General features: G+C 33.2%; 1 protein-coding gene and 1 pseudogene across 1 annotated transcript in view; both read right to left on the minus strand.

The window, feature by feature from the left end:
- Positions 1–27607, minus strand: part of DYNC2H1 (dynein cytoplasmic 2 heavy chain 1) — a 279710-nt gene that overhangs the window by 179182 nt on the left and 72921 nt on the right. Inside the window, exons 48-59 of the mRNA XM_045556812.1 lie at positions 26130–26260; positions 24469–24717; positions 23830–23938; positions 19151–19264; positions 18276–18418; positions 15210–15294; positions 13338–13492; positions 8613–8750; positions 5265–5378; positions 4456–4616; positions 2715–2838; positions 1768–1889 (exon numbers count right to left, since the gene is read on the minus strand). Of these exons, the coding sequence (XP_045412768.1) occupies positions 1768–1889; positions 2715–2838; positions 4456–4616; positions 5265–5378; positions 8613–8750; positions 13338–13492; positions 15210–15294; positions 18276–18418; positions 19151–19264; positions 23830–23938; positions 24469–24717; positions 26130–26260 (1645 nt within the window). The remainder of the gene's footprint in view (positions 1–1767; positions 1890–2714; positions 2839–4455; positions 4617–5264; positions 5379–8612; positions 8751–13337; positions 13493–15209; positions 15295–18275; positions 18419–19150; positions 19265–23829; positions 23939–24468; positions 24718–26129; positions 26261–27607) is intronic.
- Positions 3216–3758, minus strand: LOC123641881 (annotated as a pseudogene).

Raw genomic sequence — 27607 nt, forward strand, 5'->3', positions numbered from 1 at the left:
TTAGCAGCCATCTTGTGTCCAAGGAGGCAGTTAACTTGCAGAAAAATTGAGAATGTCAGGAAAGTACGGAAGAGCAGTATTGTCCTTGATGTTGTCATGGAGGTACATAAATAACCACCCTGGCACCAACCTACTGTGGGACTCATTGTTTGTAATATGTTGTTTTATTTCTAAAGCTGTTTTGAGTGCTGATTTTGCTAGTCTACAATCAAAAGCATTCCAAATGATACAGAGATACAAAAAGGGATTGTCAAAAGAATAATGTAATAAACTTTCCCAAACTGTCATGCATGAATTTCTAAACTTAAAGTGAACAGTGAGCATCTACCACAAAGATTTGTAAAATTTCACAATGCCTGAAACCCTAAAAACTTCTGAACAGAAAAAAATATGGGGTAACATACAAAACATTGGGAATCAAAATGGCATTCAACAGCAACATCGGACTCTAGAAGGCAGAGAAGGAGCTTTCAAACGTTAGTGTGCACCAGAATCACCCAGAGAGTTTGTCAGAGCACAGACTGCAAGGACTCACACACCCTCAACCCTTATTACCACCAGCATATCTAAATCTGAATCAGTACATGTGAAGTTCAAAAATCTACACTTTCAACAAGTTCCAATGTGATGCTGATGTTGCTGATCCAGGAACCAAATTTTAAGAATCATTATAATAGAAGAAAGCTTCAAAATTGTGAGCTAAAACCATTTCTAGCCTAGTATTCTAAACACAGCCCATTTACTAATCATGGATGATGGTATAATAAAGGTATTTTTAAACATGCAAGATCACAAAATACTTTCAATCCTATATACTCTTTCTTAGGAAGCTACTGTGGAGAATGTGTTCTAGAAAACTGAAGAACTAAACTAAAAAAGAGAAAGACATGAATTCAAATTGTATAAGAGGATACAATAAAGAAACAAGGGTAATCCCCAGAACAAGGGTAAAGAGAAGTCCCAAAATTACAGCTGTGAGCAGCAGGCCTAGGAAAAATTAATCCACATTGGAACAGGAGAAAAGGCTGTAGGATGGGTAATTCTAAGAAAAAATAAATAGAACACAAAGATTATCAAATATGTTTTAGGGTTTTAACAGACTGTGGATAAATTTGTAATATGTAAGTAGTAATATAAAGAATAACAAAAAGATGTACAAGAAAGGAAATAAGATAAATAAAATAAATTTTCCTAACAGTAGAAAATTAATGTCAAATATTGAACAATCAAGAACATAACAAACCTTTTGGTCTGCATTTAGAACAAGAGAGATAAAATATAATGCTGACTCAATAACGATAGCAGATTGGAACTTTAAGCTCCAACAGTAAATGGTTAAATCTTCCCCCTACTTACTCAGACACTAATTTGGAAAATATATCCTAAACATGTCCTAGAACTTAAAAGGTGAAAGAAATATGAAGGCCATAAATTTAAAGAACTTTCTTTTTGTACTTTAATATTATTCCTTATATAACTTTGGCACCTTCTAAAGGAACTTCTACTAACTTATCCTTCCAACAACATAATAATGGCAGAGAAAAAGTGAGCTTGTTCTGCTGTCCATCTCCTTCTAATTGCTTTCTTTTTCTGATCTGTTTAATTTTTAATTTTATTTAATTGAATCATTTTATATGTTTTAATATTGGCAGCTTCCTTTGTAGAAGTAGAGAAGAAATAAATAATAAATACTAATAATATAATAAACTCATCATATTCATGAAAATAAATAAATGTTAGAATTGTTTATATTTATATTTCACTTACGATTCTAATCCTGCCTGTTCAGTTTCCAAAGGCTGAATTCGTTCCAAGACATGAGAATACTGGACATTGGCTTTAACCCAGGCAGCCAAAGGTGCAGCTGCTGTACTGGCACGCTTAGCATTCTGAAAAACCCATTAGAAGTTATCCAGCATCCTGACTTAATTTCAAATAAAAGCAGAATTAATTCTAACACATTTTTGGGTCATATATTTAATAACCTAATCAAAATAATGAATATTTTGTTTTATAATTAAAATAAAAACACAGTGAACTGCTATTTTGATTAACAGAAACATACATAAACTCTAATTTTTGCTTAAAAATAAATCTCTGAACCACACAGAATCTTTAAAATAAAGATGTTTTATCAACATAATTACTCTATTAAGAATATTTATAATGAATACATGTGCTATCCATAACAATGTTTAAGCATCAATTCTTTTTCTTCTATACATGTGCTACATCTTTATTAGATAATAGCAGTTTTGAAACCATTGTATGTAATTGGAGTCAAAGAAAATGTACGTAATGCTTTGAATAAGGGATATTAAAAATATCAGAATCATGAAATTTAAACAGTTCACTCAAATTAGATACAACTATCCTAACAAAAATATCTGTTATTATATGACAAATACACAGGAAAAAAATAAAAGCATATCAGAAAAGTTGGAAGTAAAAAAATGATAAGCTGCGAACTTAACATTGACACCAGATACTAAGATTCAAAAACCACTTAAGATAATAAATCTGCTTCTGCTTACTTGGATTCTAATTTACCTAATTCTGCTGGCAAATACTTCCCAACTATAATACCTATAGCTTATTTTTTTTTAATTTTAGTTTTTAGACAATCTAAATTGATAATGGCAAGGTATTACATTTTAAAAAGCAGATTATATGGTATGGAAAAGGGAATTCATGGTGTAAATGTCAAAAATTACCTTTGGATCAAAAGATCCTTTATTTTTGAAAAGAAGTTCTTCAACGCTCTGTCTTATTTCCTTTGGAATATTTCGTGCATCAAAGGTTGCTATGTCTTCTCTCACACCTCTTTTGGCAAGGAAACTAAAATGGAAGCATATTACTTCACATGAAGCTAAAATAAAATTTGCTATTTCTGAAAAAATATCAATTTAACAAAATGATGTATTCGATACTTTTAATCCATTAGTTAACAAAAAACAGAGTACTAAAAAGTTTAAGCTTCTAGTGTATTATCCATCATTTTTTACAAACAACAAAGTCTAGAAAGATGCACAACAGTCTTTCTAATGTTTTGTGAATGAACTAGAGCAAGAAGTGAAATGAAAGAATCATAATCTTATTTTACCCCAATGGGTACTCATATGTTCTAGGAGGATATGCAAGAGAATTTTCTAACTCCCTTTTTGGGGGGAGGAGTGTCAAATGATCACTTATTGAAATATTTTCCTTTGTACTTTTTAATTAGCTGGGCATTCCACTGTACCACTGTTGATATCATCCATGATGTCATGAAGGTGGCATCCAACAACATTGCAGCCCACAGACAGGGCAGTCCCCAGGATCTCTTTAACGATTCCAGAGAGTTCTCTGGCTAAAGATTGGTGCCACATGTGGCCGGCAATGTTGACAATCTCATCAAAAGTGATATTCCCGTTGTGTTTAATGCTTTTCTGTTTCATTCCACCTCTTGGTGGTTCCTTGAGGGCTTTGATGGTCAGGATAGAGGCAGAAGGTACCACTTCAATTTGGGCCTGTCTGTTCTGAATAGTTTCACTGTAATCCTCAGACCCTTCTAGTCACCGGTTGCCTTGGTGATATCATCACCAACCTTTATTGGAGACAGACCCAGGAGGCCAATCTTGGGAGCCGGGGCAGACATGGCATCGACTTCGTCACCAATGCACCTCAGGTACACGACTTTGTTTTCACTGGGGTCGAACTTAGGCAGCATGGTGGAGGCGGCTAGTGTTGCATGAACCAGAATTCGGTAGGACCAAAGAAAGTTGCACCTTGGCCTCCTCCAAAACCGAAAGGCTGGAAGGCATGCAGACCATGCCGGATATCTAACTCCTTTTAAAGTGCTTTAAAGTACTCCCTCAACCTAAATCTCCTCTCCCATTTCCAGATATAGAAGAGATTCTTCACTATCAACCTAAACCCTAGTGAGGAACTTAGTATCAGCACAAACCACAACACCATTATTATAATGTGAAACCTGAAGCTGTATGGTTCCATATTTAGTTAATTCCCCTTTCTCTCCTAGTTTATATCTGTCTTATATTATTTATGGGTTTCCTGTTTTCTTCTCTCTCTGTCTCTCTTTCTCTCTCTCTCAAGCCCCCAAGAGTACAAGACTCTTAGAGAGTACTGATTGTATTTTCTTCATCAGTAAATCACAGTGAAATCAAAGTGCTATCTACTATGCAAGGACCAAATAAACTATTAAATTTACTGAGACATTTTTGAAGATTGTAAGGCATTCCTTTACTCCTCTTTTGACACTTTTAACAATCGCTTATGGAATAAGGAATATATAGATCTTGATGTATGATTACATAGACTATCTTGAGATTTCAGGGCAAAGTGCATAACCATATATTTAGATAAAGTTTAATTTGAGAAAACAGATATTAAACACAATGAAAGAATATGTCATTCATTGCTGAAATAACATTTCTCAGAAATTCACAAACCTACCTTTTCATGCTCACCCAAGATGTATCAAAGATACCCATCAACCTTAAAACTCCTTCAAGAATGTCTCTGATTATATCAGGTGGCATGCGTAATGAACGAATTTCTGAAAGAGATTCTGGCTTGATGTTTCCAACTGCTAGTTTAGCTTCATTGACTAGAGGCTAAAATAGAAAAAAGTCATTTTTACTTTCAAAACATATATATTTTTAAAAATCATTAACTCTTGAAAAATTATCTAATATTTATTATCACTTATTCAAAATAACTATACTTATAATGTCCTTTCTTTTCAAATATCAAAATGCTTTAAAACACCTAGGTAAAAATTGTTCAAGTTGAGAAAATATGATTTCTTGCCACCATAACTATAATAATCTAATTTATAAAATCTAATTTGTTTTGAGACAATTTGACATTTTCAAGTGGCTCTTTGTATTTTAGGACTACCTAGCTAATTTAGTCAACTCTGGGACAAAAACAGCTTAACAGTTTGTCTTAATTTATCTACAACACATTTTTCCTCTCTGTAATTAAAACAACATGGTTTGTGGTAAACAAAGATTATTTTTAATTACCATCACTAATTTACTTACTTTCCTTGGCAGATTTTCCTTCTTGCTTTTCTTTTATAAGTAATATTCTGGCTGAAAGCCATACTTTATACTATTAAAAAATAATTTGAGGGGCATTGGAGTTCAAGAAAATATTAATTAAAAAAGAAAAAAGAAAATAACTTGACCTATAAATAATGTTTAAACTCTTACTGGTAAGCAAAAATGTAAATGGATCTTAGAATTTTTTTAACTTACCTGTACTTCTTTTAATTCATCATCAATTTTATTTTTTCTTTCTTCAATTTTAACAACTTCTTCTGCTATTTTCTGCTTTAGTCTTTCAAATTCTGTTTTTTGCTCACTAGCATCCTGTGGGAATATTTAAGAGGCACTCCAATCAATTTAATGTACTCAATATTTAAAAGCATGGTACCAAAAATAAAATTTATTTTAAAATAACATTTTCTATTAAATGTTTTTGTAATATTAATTTTAAATCTGACATGAGTTTCCAAAAATGCTTGGGAAACCAATGATATATCTTACTCTAGGTTTACTATCAGAAAGGTTTGTATGCTTTACTTTTTTCTACTTAGCAAAGCAATAAATCCTTATTACGTAAAATTTAAACAAGTTAATAATATATAATTTTTTTAATTATCATAATAATATATATGTTACACTTGAAACAACCCAGATATAGCTCATGTACTCCTTCTTTTATTAACCTCCTCTTCCAAGTGGAAAGTATTCTGAGTTTTCATCGCATTTAATTTGTACTTTCCTTATGCCACAAACCTAGAATTGCAAGCCTTAGAAGTTGTACGGTTTGGCATTTAAGTTCTCTCCAGATAGTACTTTTTACAAAATATCAAACAGAAATATCTGCTATTTATATAATTAAGTGAAATTATTAGCTTATAATATGAGATGCATAGTTATTCTCCTACTGGGTCACTTTTAGGAAATATGATTGCTACAGTCTTAGATACATCCCTTCTCAGAACAGCTCAGAGAAAAAGCAGCACGGTGCTCAATGTCTATTACTAATGTAATGAGAGTATACAAAGCACACATAAGTGCTGAATATTTTTCTTTTATAAATACACAATTATCAAGTGTTATCCTTTACGTAGCTTTTACATTTTTCATATTTCAAATTACTCTTTTAATTTCTTAAAGTAAGAAGTAATTGACAGATATTTTTAATAATAAAAATGGTGGGCTACTTTAAATAAATATTTAATTTGGTTCCAAAATGCCTTGAGAAAAAAAGTATGCTAACAGTATAAAAATTACATTGACATGTCTGATATATTACTAATCAGGTCAGGTAACCACTAATCTGATTTCTATCATTATAGATTGTCTGTTTCAATAATTTCCTAAAAAGGAATTCATATAGTATGTAATATTTTGTGTCTGGCTTTTTTCACTTAGCATAATGCTTCTGGGATTTATCACATGTTGTTTTCATTTCTCTTAGCTAGAAACCAAAAAGGGGGATTGCTGGGTTACATGGTAAAATATGTTTGTAAGAAACTGCCAAACTTTTGAAAAGTGGCTATAGCATTTTGCATTTCCTCCAAAAATTATGAGAATTCCAGATACTCCACATTCTTGCCATCATTTCATATTCTCAGTCATTTATTTCTACCATTCTAGTGGATGTGTGGTGGCATCTCACTGAGGTTTTGTGACACATTTCCTTGATGATCAATGACCTTGAGCATCTTTGCATGTGTTTACTGGCCCTTCACGTGTCTCCTTTCATTTGAATTTTCTTCTGTTAGAATCTTTTGCCCATTGTTAAATTGAACTTTTTGTCTTACTATTATTGAATTGAAACACTTCTGATATATTCTGGATACAAGTCCTTTCTCAAATATATTTTGTAAATAATTTTCTCCCTGGTCTGTGACTTCCCTTTTCATTTCAGAATTTATTTTAAAAAGCACAAGTTTTTAATTTTGATGAAACCCAACTTATCATTTTTCTTTTTCTATTTTGATATCACATCTAAGAAGTCTTTGCCTCACCTAAGGTCATAAAGATTTTCTCATGTTTTCTTCTAAAGTTTTATGATTTAATGCTCTACACTTAGATCAATGGTCCATGTTGAGTAAATTTTTGTATAAATTATAAGGTAAAGACTCAGAGTTTCTTCTATGTGGATATCCAAATATCAGTACCATTTTTTAAAAAGACTATCCTTTCTCCATTGTATTGGTATTTTTGTATAACATCAATTGACCATGTACGTATAGGTCTATTTCTGGACTCCATAGCATTCTTTATTTTTCTTTGAGAGACAGGGTCTCACTCTGTAGGCTGGATTAGGCCTGAACTGGAGTCATGATAGCTCACTGCAACCTCCACCTCCTGGGCTAAAGGGAATCTCTTGCTTCAACCTCCCAAGTAGCTGGACTAGAGGTGTGCGCCACCATACCTGGCTAATTTTTCTATTTTTTATAGGTACGGGGTCTTGTTCTTGCTCAGACTTCCATGGCATTCTAATGATTTCTATGCCTAACATTAAACCAATATCAAACCACCTTGATTATTACGCCTTCATAGTGAATTTTGAAATCATAAGTCCTCCAACTTTGTTATTTTTAAGACTTTTTATGCCACTTACTTTTTAATTGAGATATATAGATTTGTCTGATAAAGATTCAAGTTATTTTTATTAAATGAGTCATTAGACTAGTGACTGGGTAATAGTCACCAACATGGACATGGGGAGACAGATTTGAGCTATATTTGAGTCAAGGAAGTAGAACTGACAGAATTTAATGATTCATTACATGTAATAGATGAAAGAACAAAAGTCTAGTATGATTTATAGGTCTTGAATAATTAGCTATATTGTAGTGCCACAATCTGAGAAAAGAAATGCAGGAGATGAAAATCATCAGTTCCGTTTTGAACCTGTTTCAAAGCTGCAATGCCCATGGCACTGGAGAAGAAACATTTCACAGATAATTGGTATTTGTTCTGAAACTCAGAGGAGGAGTTGGGGCTAAAGGATGAAAAAGATGGCTTTGGCAACAGTCATATGTAGTCAGTAGGACAAAGCAATGTAACAGACAAGAGCATTCCAAGAAAGCATGTTGACGTAAAAGAATACCTGGGCAAAGAAAGAACTCCGATAACTCTCCTTTGAAAGAGTTCAACAAAAGAAAGGCAATGGCTAAAAAGAAATATAATCAAAATATGAAAGTCTTAATAAAATAAAGACATTTCATAAATCTTGAGAATATTAAAAGCAGGGAAAACTCTCAAAGGCTGAGGAGAGAAGAAAACCAACTTAACTGGCAGAGCATAAACAAAATCAGCTACAACTGACGCATACCAATTTAAAATATAAAAAGGTTTAGATAAATTAATACATGGTCAATTGAGTGGACTGAGTTATGATTCTAAACAATGTGAGAAAATACCACTCTCTTTTACCAAAGCTCAAGTATACAGTACTATCAGTCTGATTCAGCATGGAAAGCAATATCTACATAAGTGAAAATGTTATTTTTCACACTGATTGACAATCAGATATAAATGTTCTTCCTATTGTTGCATTTTTGTGCTAACTCTAAAAATTACCTGCATTGATACAGTAATCTCTTGAAGGGCAGCATCTGCTTCATCTTGCTTAGTTTTAAGTAATATACTTTGTTCTCCAGCTTTTCTGTTCAGTTCATCCACAAGAGCTTTAGCTTCGTTTAGTTTGGATACACCAGCCTACATCAATAAAATATTGATTGGCAATATATAAACATCTTACACACACAGAGTAAATAAAACCCCATAACAAAGAATCAAGCAAACATGTAAGAATATACATTAAAAAAGTAGCAAGTACACTTAAGATCTTTTCTCATTGCTAATTATAATCATTTGCTTAAGATTAAGGTATAGTAAAAGATTCCACAGAAGTTTTAAAGAAAAAGAGATTTTAAACCATCACAGAGGATGGTTCAACCTATGCAAATCAATAAACATGTGACATAAAATCAACAGAATGAAGGACAAAAACCATATGATCATTTCAATAGATGCAGAAAAAGCATTTGATAAGATTCAACATCCCTCATGATTAAAAACTCTCAACAAATTACCATAGAAGGAATATACCTCAACATAATAAAGGCCATATATGACAAACCCACAGCTAACATCATACTAAATGGGGAAAAACTGAAAGATTTTCCCCTAAGAACTGAAACAAGACAAGGATGCCTGCTTTTACTACTCCTATTCAACAGAGTACTGCAAATCCTAGTCAGAGCAATTGAGCAAGAGAAAGAAAGAAAAGGCAAACAAATTTGAAAAGAGGAAATCAGACTATAATCTTATACATAGAAAAACCTAAAGACTTCACCAAAAAACTCTTAAAACTGATAAACAAATTCAGTAAAGTTGTAGGATACAAATTAACATATAAAAATCAGTAGCATTTCTATACACCAATAATGAACTAGCTGAAAGAGAAATCAGGAAGGCAATCCACATTACAATAGCTACAAAAAAATAAAATGCCTAGGAATAAATTTAGGCAAGTAGGTAAAAGACTGCAAAATACTGATGAAAGAAATTGAAGAGAACACAAATGGAAATATAGCCTATGCTCATAGATCAGAAGAATTAATATTATTAAAATGACCACGCTACCCAAAGCACTCTACAGATTGAATGCAATCCCTATCGAAATACCAATGACATTCTTCACATAAATAGAAAAAACAACCCTAAAATTAGTATGGAACAAAAAAAGAGCCTGAATAGCCAAAGCAATTCTGAACAAAAAGAACAAAGCTAATACTACCTAATTTCAAAATACACTACAAAGCTATAGTAACCAAAATATAATAGCATGGTATTGCTACAAAAACAGACACATAGACCAATGGAACAGAATAAAGAACCCAGAAATAAATTCATATATTTACAGCCAACTGGTTTTTGACAAAGGTACTAAGAATATACATTGAGGAAAAGATATCCTCTTTAATAAACGGTGTTGGGAAAACTGGATATCCATATGTAGAAGAATGAAACTTATACCTGTATTTTTCACCATATACAAAAATCAACTCAAATGGATTAAAGACTTAAATGTAAGACCTGAAACTGTAAAACACTAAAAGAAAACATAGGGGAAATGCTCCAAGACATTGGTGTAGGCAAAGATTTTATTGCTATGACTGCAAAAGCAAAGGCAACAAAAGAAATAGACAAATGGGATTATATTAAATTCAAAAGCTTCTGCACAGCAAGAGGGACAATCAACAGAGTCAAGAGACAACCTTTGAATGGGAGAAAATATTTGCAAACTATTCATCCAACATAGGACTAATATCCAGAATATATCAGAAACTCAAACTCCTAAGCAGCAAAACAACCCAAATAATCCAATTAAAAAGCGGGCATAAGATTCTGAATAGACATTTCTCGAGACATATAAATGGCCAACAAGTATAGGAAAAATGTTCAACATCACTAATCATCAGGGAAATGCAGATCCAAACCACAATGAGATATCATTTTAATCCAGCTAAAATGGCTACTTCAAAAAGACAAAAAATAACAAATGCTTGCAAGGATACAGAGAAAAGGGAACACTTACACAATGTTGGTGGGAATGTAAATTAGTGCATTCTCTACGGAAAACAGTATGGAGATTTCTTAAAAAACTAAAAAGAGAATGACCATATGATCCAGCAATCCCACTACTGGGTATTTATTCAAGGTAAAAGAAATGAGTATAACAAAAAGATACTTACTCCTTGCACCCCCGTGTTTATTGCAGCATAGCAATAATAGCAAAGATACAGAATCAACCTGTGTCTACCAATAGATAAGTGGATAAAGAAAACGTGGTATATAGACACAATGGAATACCTTTCAGCCATAAAAAGAATGAAATTATGTCATTTGCAGCAACATGGATGGAACTGGAGGTTAAGTGAAATAAGCCAGACACACAAAGACAAATTATCACGTTCTCACTCATAAGTGAGAGCTAAAAAAAAAAAAAAAAAAAAAAAAAGTTGATCGCATAGAGGAAGGGAGTAAAATGACAGATACCAGAGGCTGGGAAGGGGGGTTTGGTAATGAGAGGTTGGTTAATGGGCACAAACATACAATTAGATGGAAGGAATAAGTTTTAATGTTCAATAACAGAGTAGGGTGACTATAGTTAACAACAATGTATTATATATTTCTAAATAGCTAGAAGGGAGGACTTGAAATGTTCCCAACACACACTATAGAAATAATAAATACTTGAGGTGATGGTTACCCCAAATACTTGACTTGATCATTACACATTCTGTGCATGTAACATGAACCTCATAAATATTTAAAAATAAAGCCAGGAGACTTGAAAAAAAAAGCATCACAGAAAAGTTTAACAGATCAACATATTTGCTAGCTTTCTGGGTTTAAACACTTTTTACCCATTGCATTAGATGGGAGACAAAACAGAAAGCAAGGGAAAATTCGGTAAACCTTTTCCAATTTTCAGTCTCATTGAATGGGCAAAAGGATTTTTATAGTAGACATGACTTGGTTTTGTTTGTCCAGCATTCATCTTTCTTTTTAGAGACTGCCTCACATATGGTTCTGGTAGGTTGTCATTTAAAACATCTTATTTGTTCTTTGGGTGAGCATTTGACCCTGGCCTACCTATTATGATACCCAATCCCACTGTCCATGAATAATCCAAGGAACGGATATAAAAGAAAATTTCTTCATGAGTTTGGTTTTTGTCACCTAAAAAATCAGAATATTTGGGGAGATAATCATGACAAAATAGGAATGTAACCAGCTTGCTGAGCACCCAACACAGAGGACAAGTATCAAACTAGGTTCTTTATGTATGAATTTTATCTAATATACTCAGATACAACTGCCATGGACCCAATTAAGCTGCTATTCAGTAAGTTTAAGTAATTTACCAAAGCACTGTAAATAACTAAATCAGAAAATTAATTCTCCTAAAAGCATATTAGGTTATTAAGTATGAACTGTCCAATTTCTTTAAGTACTAAGACCATTGATATCTCTGACATTTCACCTTGACACTTCTTGTTTTATTTTTATTGTGAAGGTACATCTTCATTCTTTCAAATGCAGAGTTTGGCTCGTGATTATCTTTCAAATTTATTTTTAAAGCAATTTTTATGAAACCATAGGTAAGTCAAAAACTCGTGTTATTTTCTAATATGAGATGGCAAAACTGTGTCAATAGTTTAGGCACAGCTGGGCACGGTGGCTCACGCCTGTAACCCTAGCACTTTGGGAGGCCAAGGCGGGTGGATTGTTTGAGCTCAGGAGTTCAAGACCAGCCTTAGCAAGAGCAAGACCCCCGTCTCTACTAAAAACAGAAAGAAATTATATGGACAACTAAAAATATATATAGAAAAAATTAGCTGGGCATGGTGGCGCATGCCTGTAGTCCCAACTACTCGGGAGGCTGAGGCAGGAGGATTGCTTGAGCCCAGGAGTTTGAGGTTGCTGTGAGCTAGACTGACGCCATGGCACTCTAGCCTGGGCAACAGAGTCAGACTATCTCAAAAAAAAAAAAAAAAAAAAAGTAGTTTAGGCACATACTTTGATTAATTATACTGTTTCTTATTTGAGATATAATAAACTAAAATTTTGATTTGAAATTGGACATTTCATATTTAATGACCTAATAATTAGTGGCTTAATATAAATGAAAGTAAATCATTAGAAAGGATAAAGGTAATCATGTCAATTAAGATGGAGCCTGGTTTATTACCCTAACAAAAAGCTAGAACTTTACAGGAGAATTACTCTCTGACAACTTCAGAAGCTGGCATTCTAATGTCACATTTAAGTTAAAGCTCTATAATTAGAGAAACACAGAAAAAAAAAAACTGTTCAGAATATACTATGTGCAGTGACATGGATAAAAATGTGACTTCATAAAAGGTAATTTTACTTTTAAAGGTTAGTATAAAGTATAATCTTGGATATTATGATTTAATTAATAACAGGAATTTTCAGTTTCTAAAAGTGCTTTCATGTGAAAGAGACTCTTAAAGGCAGTACCATAAGCTGTCAAAAGCACACAAACATTAGCCAGTGAAGAAAAGGAATTATTGAATTGAAAAAATACAAACCATTATTCTAATCTAGTGGGCAATATAAGTATGAAAATGAAACTGTTTTCCAAAGCTTTTAACAAAGTACATTATTTGTTTATAATAAGTATATGCCACAGGCAACACAGCATTGTGATTTGCATACTTTTTGTTTCCTATATATACATAAAATAATTCAAAATTACCAATGTTGTACCTGCAAATGACTTTGTCTTTTTAATAATTCCTTTTTCTTGCTGTTACTAATGGCAGAATACACATGTAAAAAGGTCATATATCGGCTTGGTGTAGCACCATGTGCTTTACAAGACTCGTGGATTAATAAAAATGATTTTAGAAAATCAGGATCAACTAGAAAAAGAAAATAAAAATGACTTGACATATGCATGATTAGGAATCATAAAAAGTAATCTTAACTATAGTTATTTTATACTAGATACATCTACTCAATATTATAATAAATACAAGATGTCATCTTTGCTTAAAGATGCACAGGCATTCATAGACATCTATTCACAGCTCCTATCTTCCTTATGAATTTTGAATTATCTAGTTTCAGCAGTCTCTATCCTTTCACTGTCATATATTTCCTCTAAACATTTTTATTGCTGTAAGAAAGAAATATACATGTTGTCATAACATATAAATTAATTGGGACTACATACCACATGTATAGTAATACAAAAGTGAACTCAATAAAAGCTGCTTGAAGAGAAAAGACATATCAAACCAAATAACATCTATCCAACCCCATTTGATACAGAAAGAAACAGGACTTCAGAAGGCAAAAAGTTAAGAATAAGTTCACATTAGATTCAATATGTCCATGTTCAAACATGTTATCTTCCTCTTACTGCTCAATCAATTTCCCTCTGTATTTCCTACTCCAGTGAATGAAATCAACTTCTAATAAATTTCCTAAGCCAGAACTAAGCCAGAAACATCCTTGACTCCTCCTTCTTCTTGTATGCCACAACCATTACATAATCAAGTCCCATTTAAATTACCTCTAATATCCCCCAAGGCCACTCCTTCCTCTCCATTGTTATTATCTCTTTCTTGGTTCAGGCCTTCATCATGTTTCTCTTAGATTACTGCAACAGACTCCTAAAGTGGTCTAATTGCTTTCTGTTTCTCCCTATATCAATAGGGAAAGCATAACATGGAAGGTTCTTCATTATCTGACCCTACTAACCTTCTCCTCTTCATCTAGTACTCTATTTATGCACCCTTAAGTTTCAGCCCCTTAGGGTATTTATAGTTCCATAAAAATGCCTGTTTTACTTCTCCAAGCCTTTTCTATTCTCTGACCAGAATGCCCTTCCCAAGCTGCCTATGAGGACAATGTCTATTTCCTGTAATATCTTCCAGTTAGAAGTATCACTTACCAATGCACTTCATATAAACTTTTACTGTCTCTAATCTTGCTATATCAGAGCTTTTTGTTTATATATAACACAATTCTTGCTATCATTAGACTATGAGCTACTTAAGGCATTTCCAGTATCCAGCCCAGTACCTTGTATAAAACAAATTCAATAAATATTTGATGATTAGATCATTAGATAAGTAAGTGAATGAATAAGCTATGGCATAAAGAATAAAGACCACATTCAAAATTAACTTAAACTTGGAGAAAATGAGAATATTATAGTTCCAAAAATATTATGTCTACACTCAAAAAATATCATAAAACATTTTCATAGATGAATTGAGTTCTACGACATATCTAAGTAATAAGCTAATATGAAAGTTAAAACTACTAGCCAGACTCTTAACAATGTAAGTAGGTCCTTCAAATCACCTGGGTCAGAAAAATAATTTTTGAATTTCTTAAATTCAAACAGTAGATATTCTGTTGGGTTCTATATTAAATGACATGAACATTAATTTAAAGATAAAAAGTTTTCCAAAATTTAGTTTGCATCAGAAGAAACCTAATTTTGTCACATTGAGCATTATTCAAACTCATCATCATCATAAATCTTTAATGGATCTATAACATTAGAAAAATGGCAATTATTTCATAAATAAAAATTAGGTAATATTGATCTCATCAAAATATTACCTGAATTTTTTTTCTTTTCTTCTTTTCTTTTTTTGTCATTATATTTTTCCTCACCACCAGTTTCACTGAATAACATTTCAGGTATCTAAAACACAAAAAGCATTTATTTAAAACTCAAACCAATATGAAAAGTTTAAGTAAATCCAATATCAGAGGTTAAAAACCTTTAACACAAAAAAAATAGTATCAATTGCATTTTTCTTCAAGGATTCTTTCCAGACTAAGAGAAAAAAAATAATATATCAATCTTTAGAAGACATCATTTCCTAGACAACATTTTGACATATAGCAACCATTAACTGATTGCAAATTGATAGGGACATAGGGAAAAGCTTCAATATCTCATCTGAAAATGATTAGGCTGTACAAAATGAAGGGAATTACAATTTGGGTTGAATTAGAAAATAATCACAATGCCATTTAAAGGCATACAATAATAGAAATAAATGTTTTATTTGGCATCAAACTAATAAAATGTCTTCATGTTACAGTAGGAAAGCAAAGATTCTTTAACTAAAAGGAAATAAAAATAGCTTCATAATTAATAATTTCATAATTGATAATTCTAAAAACAAACATCATGTCCTTGAGCCACTGGGTCTGCATGCAGGGGTGGATACTTACTGTCTTCCTGCACTTTGTTGCTACTTCAAGACCATCCTTGCTAAACTCCCTAAATTTAAACCTTATATTATCAGACTATAGCAATCTTTAACCCTCCTTGTTGCAGGCATCCACCAGTCCAATCATTTCTTTGTTCCACAAATAACTTTAGCTCTTGGCTCACTATCATTCTCTCCAATACAACTCTTATCTTATTTTCTTAATAATTTCAATATCTATTACAGACCATTCCTCTACTACCCTCACCTCTCAGTTCCATGAACAACTCTTCTCCTCTTATTTTATCTAACCATGCTTTTATCAGCCACTCACCCCAATGGTCATATCCTGAGACCCTGTCATTAACAATAAGTGAAATCCTTCCATAATACTATTTCTGAACATCCTACTCTTCCACCACTTACCCTCCTGTCTTCCCAGTTCCCTCCTTCCCAACATCAATAATCCCAAAACTCCACTGAAACCTACAATCTACCAATTCATCCACCTTTTCACTGTCATTCACCATCTTCCTCTCCTAATTTACCACCTTACCAACTTAAATTCCATGGTAAATCATAATTATATTCTTATAAATATTTTCAACTGCCTTGCTTGTTTTGTCACACTCAAGTAACAAAGCCCCAATCCTGGTTAAATCCAAGTTAGCACCTACTCTAGGTCTGCACCCAGAATGCATATATGTCTTGAGAAAAAGCATACAACTGTGTTGATTGGCTTCAATCGAATTTCATGACCACTAACCTCAAGTGAACCCTAATGCTACCTAGCTACCATATGCCATTTGCCTAACCCTTTCACTCTTTCACTCTTACAAACTAGTTTTCTATATCTGCTTGTATCTCTTCAAGTCTCCAATACTTCCTCCCTCATTCCTTCTCTCAATGAATAATTTTACTGCCTGTTTCACTGAGAAAACAGAAACAATTAGAATACCCAAAAGTTTCCAGTAACACACTGTCCACCTACCTAGATCTATACCCCTCTATTCTGCTTTCTTTTCTGTTATTATAGATGATTCCTCCATTCTCCTAGGAAAGGCCAATACTTAATTCTTCCACTTGTGCACTAGGCTCATTTGCTGTCCACTACTCAATGATACTGTTCTAGTAATTTTTCCCTATCTTTCTTGCATCAAATATATTTTTTGCTTCCCTACTAAACCATTCCCAATAGCATATGAGCATGCTATAGTTTGTCCCATCTTAAAAAAGGAAAAAAAAAAAAAACACCTCTATTTTTACCCCTACTTCCTCTAGTTGCTGATCCATTTCTCTCTTCCCCCTTAAATAAAATTCCTCAAGAGTGGACCATATTCACCATCTCCAATCTTCTCTTCTCATTCTTTCTGAAACATATTCCAATACGGCTTTTTCCACTACTAATTGCAACTGCTATATCAAAATCACCAATGACTTCTATGTTGCTAAATCCAATGGTCAATTCCCAGTCCTTATCTACTTCATGTGTCAAAGTTCATCACTCCTTCCTCCTTTGAAATGCTATTTCCCTTGGCTTCCAGAATATTATGCTCTCCTGGTTTTCCTCTTATTTCCCTCATAGCTCCATCTCAATCTCCTTTGAAGGATCAACCACTTCTCACTTCCTTACCGCTATATCCTTAGCCCAAGCCAGCCTTTTCTCTCACCTGGATTATTGCAGTAGTTTATAACTGCTTCTACCCTTGCCCACTACAGTCTACTTTTAACCCAGAAACCATAGTAATTTCATTAAAACATGAGTCAGAACATGAATGCCTTCTATTCATGTGGCCTCCTCAGACTAAAATACATTTTCTGTCCTTTATCTACTTACTGAAATCTAACTAAAATATGATCTCATATGTAAAACCTTGTTTATTATCTCAAATTACACTCCTTATGATGAATTATAACAAGTATTAATCTGTATTTCTAGTATAAAAAGTTAGTGATTGAGAATATGAATAGTATTCAAAGAAACTATGTTGAAAATTATTTATTCAAATAAAGCAAAGTAAGAGGCTTTCAGTTAAGATAGTGCTATGAGTTCACAGTTTAAATTCATCCTCCTCCAAACACAAAGCATACTAATGAGAGATTTTTTTTTTTTTTTACAAAAAAAGGATTTAGAAATTTTTAAATTGTTAAAAATCCTTGCTATGATTTTTTTATTCTAGGCTAGCCTATAATCGGCTAGTTAATTAAAGGCATAAAATTTTAAAATATAATTATCTCTGTAGTCCTTAATTAAGAACATAATCCTCAATCTAAAATTCTATACTCAACTAAACTACCATACAACAGGGGAGAGAAATAGAGATATTTTCAAACATAAAGAGATGTTCAGTGCCACAATTAAGGTATTGTTATAACTAACAACAAAGAAAAGTTGTGAAAATCAGTAACTTCAAAACTAAAATGTGTCTATTTTTTCATTTTAATATTTAAATGTTAAACTTACTTTCTTCATACTGCAATCTGACCAACCCTCCATCCACAACACCTGGCATTTTTTATGCAAAGCTGGATTACTCTCACAGTTTATTATAAAGTTTAAATTTGTAGAATCCATTATCAAGACAATATGCAAGTTTTGTTGAATTCCTAAAAAAATAAGAAAATTATAATCACGGAAAATTATAATAATAATAATAAATCGGGAAATCTATATATGGTCTGGGTTTATGAGATTAAAATTTTCTAAAATGGAATATTAGGAGCTGTTTATTAAAAAGAACAAGCTAAAAAAATATTATGGTACAGTTTTTATTTTGGTTAAAAAGTACTTTAAATGTGTATGTGTGTACCCATTAAGAGAAAGATTCAAAAGGATATTTATGAAGGATATAAGTGTAGTAATATCTGGGTGATGAGATTATTGCCTCATCTTTTACATATTTCAATTTTAGATTTCTACAGTGCATATAAAACTGTTTCTGTATTAATAAAAGGTTATTTAGTTTTTTTAAAAAAACTATAAAATCTGGCACAATCTAAATAGTTCAATAGTTCTCTCTAAGAAGAAGGTACTACAGTGGCACTAATTTTACCACATGAAAACAAAGGAAGCACAGTAAATATTCCAGAGAATATTATCACACTTTCATCATTACCCTTTGCTAAAATTTTGCTACAGTGTTTTTATTAGAGGCCAGCCTATAGGCTAGTTATGTGTTACTTTCCAAAAGCTCCATAAAAAAGACAAAGGTATAAATTACCAAATGGATCCAAATTTAAGATACCTTTGCAATCTAATGAGAAAATAAGGCAAATTAAATGGCATGGATTTCACACGAACCACAGTTTGAATTGATTAATGAATCCTATGTCACTTACTATATGTGAAGTAATTGAAGACTGGTCCAAGAAAACCATCCTGTGAAGCTTGATTTTTAAGAGGCAACAGCAAGGGCTCTAATTCTTCAAGAGTATAGAGTCCAGGAACTTCACCTATAGAAAAAAATATTTTATTTCTTTTGAGTTTTGGCTGAATTACACTAATTCAAAATATATTTTTAATACATGAAGCTTTTTCAATTTTTGTATTAAAAATCTGCTCTTATTCAATCTTTCTTTCCAAAAATACACAAACCCTATCACCTCTGACTCACAAATCTATAGCCATAGCTTTTATTTGATAAAATTCAACCTCCCAAGCAAGCCACAAGAAAGCTCATAATCTAGCCATCTATCTGCCTTTACAGGTTCTCCTACCCTTCGTTAGACCTTGTATTCTAGCCTCAAATCCTTCATGTGCCATAAATATAACAAAATATTCTCTCTTCCTGGAATGTATACCTATGGTCCTCCTTTGCCCCTTATCTTCCCAATAAATTGCTGTTTATCCTTTAAGATGCTACTTTGCCAACTGCCATGCCCATAAGTCTTTCCCAACTACTCATATGCTAAGTAAACCACTCTTTTCTCTCTCACATACTGTCTGAACCTATCACTGGTTAGCATTTATCACATCATTTAATAACAATTAATTACTCTTCTCTCTTGCACAATCAGGCTCTAAATTCTCAAAGGACAAATATTTGACGGCATTCAATATCTAACCCTAGAAAATTCTTACTTAAGTATCTAGAATAAAAATATTTGTTAGATGAATGAACGAATGAACAAATGAACTTGTACTAGAAATCAGGAGACCTAGTCCATAGCCTGCTCCTGTGCAATAACATAATGAAAAGCAAATCAAAGTTGATTAAGACTACAAACATTTGATAGAAGGCCTGGACCATGTCTCATTCAGAACTATAAATCTGGTATTTAAAACCTGGCCCTGCACAAAAATATTCTTAATAAGTATTTATTAAACCAATATATTTGTAATTCATAAAAAACTATAAGATTAAGTGAAACTTCCTTTGATATACATCCAAAGCATTGCATTCACATAGGCCTCATCACAATCTGATTCCTACTTTTCTTTAGGTTCACCAAAGAGGCACCAGACCATTCCTTATCCCCCAAGCTTCTACATACTCAAACGTATGCACATATGAATCTCCTTTATATGTCTTTCTTTAAATTTCAGCTAAGCCACACTACTGTTGATTCCCTAAATTTAGCAAAGAATGACAGCTCTACTTACATATTACACACTTTGGGAATAAGAATTTGAAATAGAAAAAAGAAACAGGCCTACTGAATACTTTCTCAGAAAAGAAACTGTCAAAATTTAACTTTACTTGTGATTTTTGCAGTTATATCTTGACAATAAAGACGAATTTACCTTAAAACAGTAATTACTGAGTTAAGACTTATCTAGATGTTTGCTCTCACAATTAAAAAAAAAAACACCCCTGTATCTGGTCTATCAGTTTGTCAGCCACAATGAACAAGGTCTCCATCTAGTGGCAACTTAAGCAATATGCAGGAGTGTGTTTCTTAAAAATGAAAAGATGTTATTCTATAAAACAGCCACAAACACTCTAAATCAGCTCTAGAACTACCATTTTCACTAAGCCATTACCCCACAACTATTTAACAGAAATTGATCTACCACTTGCCTACCTAGAGAGTCCTAGTCTGTTATTTCTCATTTGAGCACTAATGTGTAGATATCATATATATAAATTAAATGTTTTCTTTAACCAAAGCTGTTAAATTCTGAAAAAAAGAATATTTCACCTCAGAGCCTAGAATAATACAAATATTTATTAAAAACTGAGTTGAACATGTGTTCACATAACTTTGTCCTCAAGTCCCTACAATGGAACCATCCATACAATTGAAAAGTTTTTAACAGGTTTATTTTATACCGAACAAAATATTCTTGCCCAACTTTATTTTTTTTTTCAGCATATTATGGAGGTACAAAAGTTTACGTTACATATATTGCCCTTGGCCCCCTTCCCCACCCCGAATCAGAGCTTCAAGAGTGTCCATCCCTCAGACGGTGTGCATCACACGCATTATGTATGTATACACCCATCCCTTCCTCCCCAACATCTGCCCGACACCCGATTAATGTTATTCCTAAATGTGCTCTTAGGTGATGATCAGTAAAACCAATTTGATGGTGAGTACATGTGGTGCTTGTTTTCCCATTCTTGGGATACTTCACTTAGTAGAATGGGTTCCAGCTCTATCCAGGAAAACAAAAGAGCTGCTATATCACCATTATTTCTTATAGCTGAGTAGTGCTCCATTGTATATATATACCACATTTTATTAATCCACTCATGTATTGATGGGCACTTGGGTTGTTTCCACATCTTTGCAATTGTGAATTGTGCTGCTACAAACATTCGAGTGCAGATGTCTTTTTTATAGAGTGTCTTTTGTTCTTTTGGGTAGATGCCCAGTAATGGGATTGCTGGATCAAATGGTAGGTCTACTTGTATCTGTTTAAGGTATCTCCTTATTGCTTTCCACAGAGGTTGCACTAGTTTGCAGTCCCACCAGCAGTGTATGAGTTTTCCTATCTCTCCGCATCCACGCCAACATTTACTATTATGGGACTTATTGATAAAGGCCATTCTCACTAGAGATAAGTGATATCTCACTGTGGTTTTGATTTGCATTTCCCTAGTGATTAGAAATATTGAGCATTTGTTCATATGTTTGTTGGCCATTCTTCTGTCTTCTTTTGGAAAGTTTCTGTTCATGTCCTTTGCCCACTTTTTGATAGGGTTGTTTGAGTTTTTCCTTGCTGATTTTCCTGAGGTCTACATAGATTCTAGTTATCAGCCTTTTATCGGATGTGTAGGATGTGAAAATTTTTTCCCATTCTGTAGGTTGTCTGTTTGCTCTCGTGACAGTTTCTTTAGCTGTGAAGAAGCTTTCTACTAACAGTGATTACTCATAAAGAGATTGTAATAAATTTCATAAATTCTTCAGAAAAGAAAGAAATATAGGAATTTGCAGATGTCTTCTCCAGGAAAACATCAAGAATCTCAGGTGACACGACAGACAACAGGAGAGCACCACAATTTGCTGGGGATGGAGCCATGGAAGAAGAATAGGTAAAGCCCAAGAGCTATTCAAGAATCAGGCAATGGTTCTTAACTCAGCTTGTGGAAAATCAATTAGGGAACCTTAATGGTCAAATGCCACCCCCACAAAGAATCCAAAGATTCTAATTTAATGGGTTTAAGGTGGTAGCAAAGAATTAGTTTTTAGGTTTTTTTTCTAATTTTCCAGATGATTCTAATATACAGTTAGGATTGAGAAATGCTAGGGAACAGAAATCCATAGTGCTTGGTGGTGTACCTTGGTGGGTAGGGAACAAGACTCAAGTCAGTAAGTCAGTGGGGCAAAATGTAAGTAATGATTTTCAAACAATAAATATCTTGAAAAAACAAAACAGTAAATATTCTACAATCCATAAAATTCCATAAATATAGAAAAATCACACACTAGCCATAAATTTCTACAAAGTGTTTGGATTAATGTAGGCCTCTTTCAAAAGATAGTTTTCTATTATACAAATGTATACTTAATGTACTTACAAGTTCCTTTTTTCCTTAAAAATAATTTTAATTTCTTCTTTTGAAAAATGAGATTAGTTACTACTTGATTTGTTTTATTCAATTAAAGAAGAAGAAAGGGCATTTTTCTAGGTTAATGAATACAGATATAATCCAGATACATGAAATATGGGCACTAATGGCCAGGCCCAGTGGCTCACGCCTGTAATCCTAGCACTCTGGGAGGCCGAGGCGGGCAGATTGTTTGAGCTCAGGAGTTCGAGACCAGCCTGAGCAAGAGGCGAGACCCCGTCTCTACTAAACATAGAAAGAAATTATACGGGGAGCTAAAAATATATATAGAAAAATTAGCCAGGCATGGTGGCGCGTGCCTGTAGTCCCAGCTACTCGGGACGCTGAGGCAGTAGGATTGCTTGAGCCCAGGATTCTGAGGTTGCTGTGAGCAAGGCTGATGCCAAGGCACTCTAGCCCGGGCAACAGAGTGAGACTCTGTCTCAAAAAAAAAAAAAAAGAAATATGGGCACTAATGTACATAATACTGTGGAATTTTATATACCCGGAATATATCTGTATTCATATATCCATACTAAGGCCATGGCATAATTATACAACCATTCCACTACTGATAGAGAGAGAGGTTCTATCAAACTTTTTGTGATTACAAATTGTACTACATATTCTCTTACATACTAGTTCTTTTATTTCTGTGGGTTAAATCCCTACAGATAGTAGAATGCTAAATCAAAAGGTAAGGCATAATTTTTAATAAGCACTGGTTCATAACTTTCCCAAAGGTTATAACAGATAGCAACACACCAGAGGTATGAGAGGGCCAATTTTTCTGCATATTCATCAATATTCAATATTAATAATAATTTTAATATAATTCCTTAATTTTTGGTTTTATAAAAATGGAGTTTCTCCATTCTCCTGCTATCAGCATGTTTACCTCATGTCACCTTAGTAAGAACTATGGCAAGAGTTCTCTCAAGTACATTTTATACAAGATAATTTTACTTAAATAATTTTTACATTATTATTTTTATTTTTTTTAAATAGAAACCATTCACTTGCCTGAGGACAAAAGGCTATTGATCATCTCCAAAAATGCAGGATGTACAAACTGGTAATCCTCAAGAAGTAAAACTACCTGCTGTGCTTCAATTCCTGCAAGATGCAGCACCTACAAAATAAGAAAACATTTTTCAGTAACATTTAAGTATTTTTAGTACAGTTAAAAATCATCATTCTATATGTAAAGTATATCACTATCATGAATTTATTTATTTATCTTTGAGTAATCAAAATTAAAAGGCAAACTTTAGCCATATAGTTTAGAAAGTAAATCCAAGCAATAAATAAATAAATACTATTTGGGGGAAATTTTAATTATTTTATAGCTAGGACATTAAAGTAAAAACTGAAGATTCATTTTTATATATACCCACATATTTCCTATGCAAATTCCTTCCTTTTGTTTATCATTCATGTCCATTTAACACGCCATAACGTGGGTACCTGGGTCCTAGAAACCGTAATAGGAATCTCTTTTCTATCTATAAATAAAAATACAATTTTCTAATAATCATAGGAAAAATAATAACCAAAATTAAAGACTTGTATATCAGCAGAACTAAAGGTCTTAAAAGATGTTTAGAATAATAACTAATGTGATTTTAAATCTAACAAAGCAAAAGATAGTGAGCAACTCACATGTTTGAGATCATTTTTGAACTGCTTCAGTTCATATCCTCTGGAAATCTTTGGAGAAAACAACACTGCACTGTGCATATGGCTGACTAAAGAAGTGATGGTCCGACGGCCTACACCACTGCGTCCTGCTAACAGCAGTGAACCTCCAGGGAAACTCAGCACTCTATCTATCCTAGACATATACTCCAGGACTTCTTGGAAAAGTAAAATATCTAAATTCTGGTTATCTCGTCCATAATGAATCAGACCCTTTTAAAAAATCACAAAGAATATTTTATAATTAATATAAGCCCTAATACAAAATAAAATGTTACTTATCTAGATTAAAATATTATATTTTGATACATTCAAGAAAAGTGACTGCATGTCATCTCACACCCAATATTTTATTTATGTAGTAATCCAGCCTTATTGGTACTCTTTAAGGAAAAACTCGTATGATGTCAAACAAGTTCAAAGGCCCACGAAAAATCAGTTAATTTTGGACATTAATATAACTAAGTAAAAGCAGTGTGAGATAGTAAGTTAATTACAAAAACTTTAAAATCTCTCAAATTTTATTAGTTGTTATGAACAATGCACACAGACCATGAAAAAACCTCAGAACTCTAGAAATCTAATGCCTAAAAAAAAATCTTTGGTGAATGCTTGCTCTTTTGCACCACTAGGGAATAAATTAAAAGCCCACACAGATACCATGCCTTGGCAGCGGTCCCCAACGTTTTCAGCACAAGGTACCAGTTCCATGGAAGATAATTTTTGCACGGACTGGGGGAAATGTGGGGAAGCAGAGCTCAGGCAGTGATGCAAGTGATGGGGAAGCAGCCCGCCACCCACCTCCTACTGTGGGCCACACCCCCACCCACCCCCATTCCTAAGTTTCATGGAAGACAATTTTTCCACGGACTGGGGGTTAGGGGGCGCAGTGGCAGTGCTCTGCCGCCTGGTCCCTAACAGCGGGTTGGAGACCTCAGTAATAGAGCACAGGAAGGGAGAAACAACATTTAGACTTCAGATGCTTAACAACTTTCAACATTCCCAAACTTTGCAATATCCATTCCAGGCAAATCAATCAGTTTACCAGACCATGAAAAAACTTTTTCTGATATCAAGTTCACACTAAATTTCAATATAAATATTTTTAAAGCAATCGTATATAATACTGTTTCTTCTTTTTATTATAACCAAATTTAAAAAAAGAAAAAAAAGACAATCTCTAGGACTCTCAAAGTTTCAGTGGATCAGAAGCATCAACATCCTCTGGGAGCCTGTTAGAAATGTGGACTCTCTAGGCCTGAATTTGATTCTCAAGAGATGAGACTCAGGAATGTGCACACTTTCCAGTTCTCCAAGTGATTCTAATGCCCACTAAAGTTTGACACCCACTGCTCTAGGATGATTTCCTGATTATTAAGCCTCATTAGTATTTCCAAAATCAGATACCTTCTCCCAAAATGCATCTTAATAATTTTATACATATCTATGTAAGTACATGTGTACTAGTCACACCTGCCACAATGAACTAAATTCCAAAAGATAAGAACCAGCTTTTTCTATTCTATGATCGATCATCCTAATGTACTCAAAATATTTGCAATAAATATTTTTAAAATGACAATAAATGATTAATTCCTAACTCAAATTCATGATTTGCATTATACCTTTTTAATAACATCCTTGAGATCTGCCGAGTTTAGTTTTCCAAGTGGTTTTCCATGTGGAGGTAATGGTTGCCCTGGGGCTGTCCTTGCTCCTGAATTATGTCGGGCTCCCCATGTAACATAGAAACTATCTGTAGAAACAAAAGATATTTTTGTTTTATATGCATTGTTCATAGGAGAATCAATAAATGCATAGCTTACTAAATTATTATTAACTTAATTAGTCCAAATAAGATTATCCCCAGAAAGAAAAACAGAAATTACTTTACAGCATGCCTTAGAAAGTCAGATATAGAGATTTTCAACTGCATATCAAACTCTGCCTAAGAAGTGACTGATGGTATCCCTAGTCTATATTCCATCTCCTCATTTCTTTCTCCAAAATGAACTGGCTTCCTTCTACCTTCCTCCTACTCTTCCCCTTTTATTCTCAGTTTGTCCTGTACTTCCCTTCTCCTTCAGAATCTACATAAAATTTGTAAATTAAAAATAGCTTACATAAAATTGGCAAATAAAACAATCTAAAAACTGTCCTTGAGAAAAAACATAGATGTACCATGAAGAACTCTAAAATAAAAGAAAAATTAACAACAAAATTTTAATTAAAAAACAAAAACCCCCCAAACTTCCCTTCCAAACTTCTCTTACATTTATCTATAGCAGTGTTCCTGTAGCCACACAAGGAAAATCTATTCACCATTCTATTGAACCTTTCCCCTCCCAACTCTTCTGAGAGACTATTCCATCAAGTATTCCCCCTTGTCACATGCTCATCTCTACACTTTCCTAAAATAACAACCTTACCTTACCTAGACCCAAGCTACTTCATGTTCCTCTTCTTTCCTTCATCATCACATTTCTTACATTATTTTCTATCTGTAGAGATCACTAAACTAAAACTCTTATTTGGGAACAACAATGCAGCCCTAATCTCCAAATCCAAATCTTCTTTGCAGTCATTAGTCCAACATGAATTTTATGCATCTCCTTGAAGTTTTTTCCTTGCATCTACATGACTTTACTCACCAAGACACAACCACTACTCCTTTTCAGTTTTCTGCTTATCCCTTATATATTGATATTCCCCTGGATCCAAATTTGGCCTTCTATTTTTTTAATTCTAAAAAGTCCCCTTTATTTATATAATCTTTTTTATGGGTTAAATTATCATATTTATATATACATATATATATTTATATACCAAAAACTCATCCACTACTTCTCTCTAGAGCAAGTCTTCTAAGCTCTAGGCTAGTCCCATACTTTCAATTTTTAATAGACATATAATTCATGCATTCATTCAACACATCTTTTGAGCACCTGTGTTTAACCAATGTACTTTCTGCTTGAGATAAGTATTGAAAAGATAAACATGATTCCTACCCTCATAGATTATAAACTCTATGTAGATTTCCAAAAGACACTCAAAAAGCTTACAAACATTCAAATACATACAAAAAAGTAAATTATTATCTTTA

Source organism: Lemur catta, chromosome 7, assembly GCF_020740605.2.
Source record: "Lemur catta isolate mLemCat1 chromosome 7, mLemCat1.pri, whole genome shotgun sequence".
In the NCBI taxonomy this organism is placed as follows: domain Eukaryota; kingdom Metazoa; phylum Chordata; class Mammalia; order Primates; family Lemuridae; genus Lemur; species Lemur catta.